At 40.4% G+C, this 11,119-nt stretch overlaps 1 protein-coding gene across 1 annotated transcript; it reads right to left on the bottom strand.

The window, feature by feature from the left end:
• Positions 1-1,252: 1,252 nt before the first annotated feature.
• On the bottom strand, positions 1,253-6,907 carry LOC111231439 (neuronal acetylcholine receptor subunit alpha-9-I-like). The gene is made up of 7 exons (XM_022758532.1): positions 6,775-6,907; positions 6,453-6,598; positions 4,895-5,049; positions 4,574-4,751; positions 3,710-4,061; positions 2,535-3,145; positions 1,253-2,413 (listed from the first exon to the last, which is right to left on the bottom strand). The coding sequence occupies exons 1-7, from the start codon at positions 6,818-6,820 to the stop codon at positions 2,243-2,245; spliced, it is 1,659 nt and encodes a 552-aa protein (XP_022614253.1). The 5' UTR covers positions 6,821-6,907; the 3' UTR covers positions 1,253-2,242.
• Between the last annotated feature and the right edge of the window lie 4,212 nt (positions 6,908-11,119).

Genomic DNA, 11,119 nt, shown 5'->3' with positions numbered 1-11,119 from the left:
TAATCTCACTGGGCACTTTTTGACTCCTAACTGGAGACACAAAATGCTTTCTTTTCATATAAGCAGTAGTACTTCCCAGGACCTGTAAATAGACTATTGTGGCAAATAGAAATTTGTGGCATTTCCCTTTAAACCAGGAGTTAATACAGGAGACTATACAACTGCGTATTTGTTTCGACTAAATTCCACTAGATGGAGGCAGAGGTTAGTCTGCCTGATGTGACAAGACAAGTTATTGACAGTTTTTATCATGTTGATGCAGCTGGTGCTGAGACTACAGACAGCCTGCTATCAATACGTTGGTATCACAAGGACAAAGTGACTCAAGATTAAGAGAGTAAACTTTAAATGGATTCCCCTTTCTTTAACAGTTGTGTCAGTATTTATTCTGTTTTTTGTGATGTTATTAATTTAATCTATTTTAATTCTGTCTAAAGAAAGATATTCAATGAGTGTAGGAGGGTATATATTTGGAGTCTGTAAATGGGAACACCTATTTGTAGAAAAATTAATGAACTTCAGTTTGAGCTTGGAATATTCAGATTATCTGATGTTATTTCTTACATTAGAAATAATCAGGCCAGCAGTGAGATTTTATTTACTGTAACAGAATCATTTTTGCATCAGTTATGCTCCTGTTTACCCTCTTGTTTATTGTTTCAAATCATAATCAGAATACACTTCACTTGTGGAGGTAATAATGTTTTACTGATTTATTTAATGTATCCTTAAAATCAGTTTTTGAAATATACTTTATTGGTGTTACACATTATAGCCCATTAAGAGGATGAGCTGATACTCTACAGATTCTGTCTTTTATGCCCTTTGGTGTCATTGAGCCGTCCATTGGGCACTTTCTGTATACATGTACTTAGATGTTCACTTTGTTATGCATGGAGTTCATTCATTCATTTATTCATGCATTCCTTCAGTCATTTATACCGTCATCTATTCATTTATTCAGTCATTCAGTAACCGACTACCATGTGGATTGTAGCTTATCTGCCCTCTACAGGCTATTTTGGTAATGGACACAAACCCAGGCTCATTCATTCACCTGCACTTTGCACCTAATTCACACCTTCCTGTTACTGAGTGATTTATACTCGCATCTGTATGATCATTAATGCTGGATATTTGTTCTTTTTTTTTTTTGTTCATTAAACAAATCAATGGAGATGACACCCTGTATAAAAGCAATGATTTTGCAGAAAAAAGTATGAAGTAATGAAATAACATTTTATATGCAAAAAAACAAAACAAATGGACGGCATTGCAAAAATGTATACACACATTATATATAACAAATTAGGTTTGTACCACAGCGCAAACTGCTGGGACAATGAGTAAAAGCTGTTTTGATAACAAGATATCAAGATTTTTTTACTGGACCAATAAGCAAAATGTCAACAGGTAAAATATACCCACCATTCATTCTCTGGAGGTAGGATGCAAGGTCCAAATGTTGCATTAAAAAGTGAGGGATCTTATGAAAGAAAAGTAAACATTCATCCTTTCACTTCTCAAATTCAAGTATTCACAACTTATGTAAACTGATTTCTGACATCTAAACTAAAAAACCACTTCTCCAGTTTCCCCCGGCTTTAATGTATTAAGCTCATTTTTATCTCTATTAGTGACAATCCTTATGAGGACGTGTGTGATTCTGTGTGGTGTCACCGACCTTTGCCCTATTTTAGATCATACATAAGGTTGTTGTTTCATAAGTATTTAAGGTTCCTCTGCTGGCGCTCTCGTTGTAACCGACTCTGGAAAACAGCATCATCTGGTTGCTTAAAACGTAATGCAAGTAATATAATGCCTATAGCTGGATGTCTGGCTGTTAGCTCATCAATAATGGAGAGCCCATGCATGTTCAAGGTGAGGCCTAGATTGTCTTACCGCTCCACTGCTCTGCGACACATGCAAGCACACCTGATGTTAACTAACCGAGAGGCTTTGATGAATTTCGTTGTGTGTGTGTGGTTAAATGGTCAATGTGTGTGCAGTGACCTTGTGCTCTTTATGTCAGAGCAAGATAAAAACAACAATTAACCCTACACAAACACACATACACAAAACACAATACTGACATATCAAATGTCTCCTTGTAGACAAAACTGTTTTGATTCATCTGATGTCGCTTTAAAGTAGAAATGAGGTGACTCTGGAGTAACACTGAGGTCCAGCAGTGTTGGAGGATGAATGTTACAGTGGAGGTGAAAAGATGAGGAGGAGGCTGTCAGGAGGCCTTAGCGATAATGAGAATGCTCATGAGGAAGACCATGACGAAGAAGATCCACATGAAAAACCTATCCATCACCTTGGCAACCTTCTTCCACTCTGCTGCCTTGACACACGTCGCTCTCTGCTCGCGGAAGCAGTTGGCGATGTACTGGATGTTCTTCACCACCTGAGGAAGAGACAGATAGGTAAACTCAAGCAAGCACTTAAAGAAACTTTAGAAGAAGAGCAGTAATCAGATAAGTAGGTAAAGTGAGTAAAGGGAGAAACGGCGAGCAGTGGTGATGCACCTGTTTATGTTGGAGGCAGGGGCAGCAGCAGGGGCAGGCAGGGACTTGATGTTTTTCTGTGGAATAGAGGAGCTGTTCCTTCAGCCCACCATTGAGATGCTGGAGGTTTTGTGGATGGGGGGGGGCCTGGTAGTCCAGTTCATCCCTCCTGATGTGGTGGTAGCGTTGGGTTGGCTCTCTTTTTGCGTCACCTCTCTCCAATCTGGAAGCGTGGTTGTTATGGTTGTTATAATGATGACTCCTGCCGTTGGCGGTGCCATTCGCCTGGCTTTTGTGATGCTTGTTGCTGTGGTGCACGCTGTGGCTATTGCTGTACTTGTACGGGTCACTGTCGTGATGGTAGATGCCGTCATGAAAACGGTCGTCATGGTAGCAGTCCTTATCGCTCAAGGGTTCCTCGGGGTACAGTGGGGTCCTCTCGCTCTCTGGTGTAGTGCAGTTCTCCCCCACCTCGTAGACGAAGAAGATTTTGGACATGTAATCGATGATGAGCACCTTAGCCCAGTGAGGGACTGGCTTGGCCTCAGCACCACAGAAATGAATGTTCATGATAAAGATGGTGAGAGAGGTGGAGGCTGTGATCATAGTCATGGTGGCAATATAGTATTTCCCTTGGGAACAAAACAGAGAAAAAGATCATTTTATGAAGGGGAATTAGTTGAAAGGCAACATCTGCATAGAAGCTCTAATATGTACAATACAGGGTTGCACATTTACATACTCCTTCAACTCCCTCACTTCATCACCAGTGATCTGGAAATCTGTAGTCCCATTTATATCATGATACAAAGACATATCCATCTTTCTTAACCAAGTTATTGAGAGGTTTAGCCAATTTTGTCTCAAAGTTGTATAACTGTGCTTTAAATGGAAGCCTATGATCCATGACCTACTAAGTCAACTTCATGAGATCCGTCCATTCGGGCAATTACAGGCAATTTAGAGACACCAGTTAATCTAACCTTAACTGTTGCTGCAGGCAACAGTGCTAACCACTGCACCACCATGCTGCCCAATAATATGAGATATTAAGTCAAAATTATAAATAAAGTTTTTGATTAAATTATAAGACACTGAGTCAACATTCTGACCTTATATAAACTTTTCATCCAATTTATACTTTTCCTGGTGGCAAAATGGCTTTCATACTATGAATAGTATATAATAATTCAAACCTATATAGGGCATGCTTTCTGCAGGAGGCATGCTCTCAGCCACCAGCAACTGGAACACAGTGAGCGCCAGAAGCACTGTGACCCCGAGGGAAACCTTCTCCCCGGAGTCAGCCGGCAGATAGAAACCCAGCGGGGCGAGAAACGAGATGAGGAAGCAGGGCAGGAGCAGGTTGAAGATGTAGAAAGAGGAGCGGCGCTTCAGGAGCAGGGTGTAGGTGATTTCAGTGTAGGGGTCAGAGCAGCAGCCATACATCATAACATTTCTAACTGCAGGCATGCCGTGGCACTCCCACTCCACGTTCTCCACAAAGTCAGACAGGTCTCCGCTGTCCATGCCCAAACTGATGTCCACCTGTGTAGAGAACACACATACAGTGGAAGTTTTTAATATGAAATCCCGCATAAATATTGTTTTAAATCAAGAGTTATGAAAAATTGAAATATTGAGGAGAACATAGTGGACACGAGGCTGGTACATCCCCTGTACTGATTACCAGGCCTAACAGACAAACAGACACAATAAACAAGTTGGAGTTTCCATTCCACCAAAAGAACAATATGGAAACCAAGACAGACCAAGATGGTACGATGGTAATCGGACACAAAAAGATCTTTCTCTGTGATCTTATTTGGATTTTTGTCACTTAAAATGTTGGTTCATCTAAATTATAAAACATAAGGTATGAAAGAAAGTGTGGGGTTTTTTTTGTCATTTGACCTTTTATTGCTTCCTTGTTGTACTATTGCCCTTCTTGAAACTCAAAACTTGAAAGTGACTAAGTAATTACCAGTATTTGCGCATACATACTATGAGTATTTCAGTTGTACAGACGCACAGCAGAGAAGCAGAAACAGTTAATACACCTGATTGCCATTGTAGGTCCAGGAGCCAAAGGTGAGGTTGCACTGCTGCCAGTCAAAAGGGAAGTAAGAGACATCCACCACACATGTGCTCTTTGTGATGGCCGGAGAGTCCCAGACGATCTCTCCATTATAACGCAGCTTCACATTAGTGCTGGATGCACCTGACTCCTCATCTGCCCTGCATGGACATCAAGTGGAAAGTACACATTTGTAGATGCTTGCACTCAACACTTCCCCCTCATATCTCCCTCTCTGTCTCTTTCTATTTGTTTGACTTTCCTCTCTCTGTTCCCTGTTTTACATCCATCACTTGTTACTGACTTGTTGTAGAGGACGATGTCCGGCTTCCAAACCAGGTCGCTGGGGATGTTGATCATCTCTAAGTCGTCATAGTCCTCTTTTTCCCACTTCAGGTAGGCATCATGCCAGACCTGCCTGATCCACAGGTACGTGGTAAGAACCTGGTTCCTCTCATCCTGCACACACACACACACACACACACGTTCACAGAGGTGTGCATTAAACTTGCAGGTTGTCACTGAATATCATCTCCAGAACAGTGCTGTTTAGTGCATAATGTGGAGTTTGTGTTAATGTGTTTTTGGAGCTTCACCTACAAAATATTAGGCACGAAAATCATTTGCTGGATCAGTTTCAACTGTTTCTCTTTTATATATTTCTTTAGCAAGTTCCCTGCCTTTCTGAAAGTGCAATACTTTAATACTTTTTGAATACTTCCTGGCACTGGACGTTGTGCTGCATCTAATTATACCTAGATTTTAATTTCCAGTGAGTTGCGCCTTTATTAGGTAAACATCTAGAGTCTAATGACATCAAATGACAATCTAGTGACATTGTTAGAAATGTGTAGATTCAATTATATGTTTATTCCTGAGGGCATGGTTAAAGGTGGTGTTGTACTGGACTCCATCATATTGAGAAGTGTGGGGGTTTTTTGTCTTCCCTATTAAATACATGAAGTTAGAAGAATATTAGAAATGCTTCTGAATATCAAGCAACACTATCAATATCTATGACCTATGTTCTTAAAAACTATAAAACCATAGGCTTGATAAAAGTAAACTTTATGGGAGAAAAGTCATATTGAATCGCATTAGACTGTACATGTTTAACTAATTAAGTGGATACTGAGTGTGTATGCCTCATCAACATGATTCTGTCAATCTTGACATATGTTTGATACATCCTGGAAGGAAAGATCTATATCTACATCTCTGCTGTTTGGAGCATCTTCACCTTAGAGTGATTTGTTAATGTATGATAAATCTTTGCTGGTTAATCTTGATTACTTTTATTCTTTTTTTCTACTCATACTCTAATGATAATTCTGCATTGCACACTGGCCTCTTTAGCGCAGCATCAAGAATATGCCGCTCTGCGTTTCACTGCACATATTATATGAACATGTGACAAATGCAAGCCTTTATGAGGCAGTTAGAAGAGCCACGAGCAACAACAGATCTCTGTCTTCATAATCACCTTCATCGTTTGGCAGATTGAGGTTTATCTTTTTTAAAATATGAAGCAAATACTGATCCCTCTAGAGGTTTATAACATGTAATTGATTCACAAAATATTATGTATATTTTCTATGTGATGTAATGGTGCAGCCATGAAACATATGCTGTCTTGGATTTGAATATTAACTCAGTGTAGTCTCCTGTAACTTTAAGGGTTGACACAACAATGTACAGAATATATGTGTTTTTGATATTCTCAACCAGAATGGAGGAATTTATAGACATAGAATCAAAAGAGAACTTTATGTGGGGTTAAATTGTTGTATCTGTGGCAGGGGTGTGCAGTTGCAGTTGTAGCTCTAAATCTGTTGTTGAATTTCAGTTTCCTCTCTGCTCACCATATCTTTGATCTGTGACAGCGTAATCTGCAGCGAGACATTGAGGGCACTGTCTGTGTCCTCCACAGGTCTCAGAGCGTTGGAGTAGTCCTCCATCAGGTCATTCAGAAGTTTGCGGGCATAATGACCCTGGGCACCATGGGACACTGAGAGGTCAAAAGGCACATGAAGAGGAAAGAAAGGTTACGACAGACAAAAAAAAAAAGGTGAGGACAAAAGCAAAGAGACAGACAAAGTAACAAACAAACAGCGCAGAGTAGGTTTTAAAGAGACAAAACAAAACTATAAGTCATAAACATCAAACTGATCGTGCAGAACCGACCTTGCACCAAAAGGCTGATCCAAACCATCAACGCTGCCTTCCTCATCTTCAACAAGTCACAAGCCGAGGGATCAATTATTCAGCGAAGCACTCGCTGAGACAGCCTGGGTCCAAATCCAGAGCGTCACTCTATTCTGATCTCCATCTTCCCCTGCTGAGGCGGAGCGAGCCGAGACCACAGAAAATTCTCGAAATCTTACATCCTGTCAGAAGCTCTGAATGCTTCACTGGTTGTTAGTTGCAGTTCGCCTCTGTCACTGTCTCTCTGTGTGTGATCGCTGCTCTGGAACAGGACCTGGGGGCTATCGTTCATACACACACACACACACACACACACATACAGGTACACTGCAGTATCACATAGCACACAGGCACTGGGTGAAATGTGATGCCTGTAGCCTTATCCACTTGTGTACATGACCACAACCAGCTGTACGACACACAGGCACAAACACGTACACACTGAACCTTACTGCATTACACAGGTAATGACATGTGTCAGTCACACACATACAGTGACACTTTCTTACTCATGCTCAGGTCATTCAAGATGAATACACACACACACGTCGGTGACGATGTGACACATGTCATACATGCCGCATGGCATGAACTTCACACAGATCCAGGATCAGGTTTCACTCTGTAAATACGAATCTTTGACATAAGGACAGTAAAGCTGTACACTGGTTGTAGATCAGTGATAAGAGTGGGTTTCATCCTGTCTTTGTCTGTAGTTGTTGAAGAGATCAGTAACAAGAAACGGAGGCCAACTAATTGAACTTTGTTATATTGTCCAGCAGTTGTGGACATCTTTAAGGTTTAGGAGTATCTTTACATGCTGATTTCCTTCTCTGTCTTTAAAGAATCTCTTGAAGATTCATCTCTTCCATCCATGTTTTAGTTTTAAAACTAGAACGCAGAAGTCATGCATTTTAAAACTAAAACGTAGCAGTGTAAATGTCTAAAACCTCAAACATCCCAACATGCCTAACTAGCACTTACTAGGCACTGTCAGTGCACCTCTTCACCTGATCACCTTACCTTTACCTTCACCTTATTGAATAGACGTAGTGTTGTCCCTCACTTGTAAGTCACTTTGGATTAAAGCATCTGCCAAATGAGTAAATGTAAAAATGTTTACACTATTTTATTTGCAGTTGAAAATGGAATATTTTAATCATACAGCCAGAACCGCTACTGAGAAGAACTCTTGATACATATTTATACTTTGTTTTATTTCATTCAATCTCATTATCGTCACATGTCCATGTCCCATGCTTTATTGAATCCGTGTTTTTTGGTTTTTGGTTTTTTTTCTAAAAACCTGTCAGATTCAGATGAATCATGTATTGAAGGACAATACTAAATAATACTACTAAAATAGTATTACTGCTAAGAAGAAAGAAAAGAAGAAAATATTCAAAGTGTCATTCTTTGAGGAAAATGCAGAAATGTGTATGTCCAAACCCCCAAAGTCTCCATTTGGACAAGGAAAAAAGATGAGCAGGGAGAAGAATGGATGTACAGGAAGTTAATTCGCTATAAAAATTAGAGGGACACAGTTTTTGTACGAACATTAATTATTTATGTATATTAAAAAAATCAGAGGCTTAACAATCTGTACAGCATTGCGACACCCTCTGTCGTTAGATCCTCGAATCAAATTCCGAGACCACAGAGCACAGGTTGTAAGTATGAGGTGTACGGAGATCCTACAGATACAGAAGGGACCTGCCCATTTAAGATTTTGTATGTTGTTAGAAGCACCTTAAAAAAGAGAGTCTGATCTGACATGGATAGGGAGCCAGTGAAAGGAAGCTAAAATTGGTGAATGCGGTTAGAATTTCTGGATTTAATGTGCTGATAAAAAGAGAAATTTTGGTTGTGTTTGGTGTATTTGTGGCGCATGTGTTGTCAAATTGATGAACATGCTTTCTTAATTTGCTTGTATTGTGTGTATCTGCATGTGTTTTCTTAGTTTTAGAATCTATGTAGAACATAAATATACAGAAATATACGTATGTATAAATATGAAGTATATCTTCAGAGGCCAGAGAAATCAGTATTGTTGTCAATATAGTTCTAGAGTAGAAATTGGATGTGATTCATAATGTGTCTTTAATACGAGGACCACTGAGGCCAAATGTGTTTTAGTTGTACTAAAAACCTGAAAAAACAAAAGATCACATTCATTTTCAGCAGTCTTTTTTTTATTTAATTCATAATTTAAGTTGTATCAGAGCTGGGATTAAACCACTTCAAAAGCAGCAGACTGTGTCCTTGTAGCTTTTAGTATATCAACGATTTTCTCTCACGTAATTATTGTTTCAGTAAGAGATATTACTGACATTGTTCCACGTATTCTGCAGAGTAAGGCACATGTGATGTGTTAATGTGTCACTGAGTTTCTGTGGTACTAAGCGCGCATAGGACAGGTGTTTCCTGTGTGTGTGTGTGTGTGTGTGTGTGTGTGGGTGTGTGTGTGTGTGTGTGTGGGTGTGTGTGTGTGTGTGTGTGGGTGTGTGTGTGTGTGTGTGTGGGTGTGTGTGTGTGTGTGTGTGAGTGTGTGTGAGTAAGAGAGGGAAGAAAGTGAGAAATAGTGTCAATGTACAAGTGTTAAAGTTGAAGATGAGCTTTTGTAAACCATGGTTTGTTTTTGGGCTTCTCGTAAATCTGTGTGAAGGGCTCAGTGTGTGCTGTTGGTGTGTGTCTGTGCGTATGAGTGAGACAGACAGATACTGTGTTTTGTATGCTGAACTTTGAAAATCACAGTATAATGTATGCACTGTACAAACTGTGAGTTTGCAATAAATGATGATGATAGATCAGGTGTGGGTGTTGTGCTCTTGCAGTAAATGAGGGAGAGACGGGCAGAAAGGAAAAAGACACGGAGGTAGGGTCACAGAGACCGGCAGAAAACACAAAGATCACTGGTGTAACAGCTAAGGAAGTGTGTTTGTGTAATACCATGATTATCGCCCTCCCACAATGATCAGTAATGTCTGGTGAACATTGATCGCCTGTAGAATAGAAGTCATTTCACCTATATAGTACTTAAGTAATCTTGAGCAGGGTGAGCAACACAAATGCGGTTGACTTGACTGTTAGAGGACAAGTCTGGTGATATTCTATAGTTTTCATATTGTCAACAAATCCTGTGAAAAGAGCAAAACCAACAATGAACTGAGCCCACCAACATGTACTGTCTGTGGAGCCAAAGCCTGATGTATCTTATTCCTCTTTGCCTTAGAGCTCCATTGTTGTCCAGAAACAGAATACATCAATGAACCATGTTGTTGCACTGGGTCACATGTTCCCCCTTGACATGTTACAGTAGGAAAAGCACAGGTGTAAATAATAAAGTAAATTGGTGGCTCAATTCAATGAGTTCGGTCATGGTTTACTGGGACTCTTGAACAGAACAGAGCCATCATTAATGATATTAGTAACAGGTCAAAATGCCTGTTTTTGTTGCAGGGAACTCCAGCTGCCAGTGTAGCCTGAGCAACACAAACTAAAACTTAAAGTGTTGAGAGACGGAACAAGTTGTTGGTTTTGGTCTTTAATGGGATCCGTTCACAAGTAATTATGTTATTTTTGAAATGCTGGCAATTCTAAAAGCAGCACTGCTGTTTTGTCAATAATAAGGCATCTGAGTGTGAAGATGTACGTGCAACATAGAGCAGTACAAGGCTGATAAGTTGTCGTCAAGAAGCAGACATGTTGATTTACTACAGCAGGAAAAGCACAGGTGCGGCGAATAACATTAACGATGACCCTCCTCAGTTTGGCTGTACCAGTGAAAACCGAGTCAGTGAGCCAGCGTGCACAGTGCCGGAGCCGTGAATAAACACCGCCTCAACGAAATGCAGCCATTATTAATGTTATTAGTCACGCCTGTGGCTCTTCTGCTATGACAGTGTCTGCTGTGGAAAGCGCCTATTTACCACCTCATCAACCAGCTCAACGCATCAGAGGCCCTTGAGAAGTAAGTGCAACCACACTGTGCACACTTCTGTAGTGTGTGTGTGTGTGTGTGTGTGTGTGTGTGTGTGTGTGTGTGTGTGTGTGTGTGTGTGTGTGTGTGTGTAAGAGAAGACCAGACAGAGACAGAGAGAGCGAGAGGGGTAAGGTATTGTGGTAGATGTGGGAGAGAGCACAATGAGAGACAGCAGGCAGTCAAATGTGCTTAAGCGCTAACTTCATTCTTGATTTTCTAACTGTATTATTGGATTCTTGAACAAGAGAGCTGTTTTCCAAATGAATTTGTCTGCAATCTCTTTCCATCTGTGTCACATTCTTTAGTGCCCTGCACAAACAACGTGTAAAGGACAATAAGCAT

This window comes from Seriola dumerili, unplaced genomic scaffold (assembly GCF_002260705.1).
Source record: "Seriola dumerili isolate Sdu_G_001 unplaced genomic scaffold, Sdu_1.0 BDQW01000301.1, whole genome shotgun sequence".
NCBI classification, from domain to species: Eukaryota; Metazoa; Chordata; class Actinopteri; order Carangiformes; family Carangidae; genus Seriola; species Seriola dumerili.
This window is presented reverse-complemented; position numbering and strand designations above follow the sequence as displayed.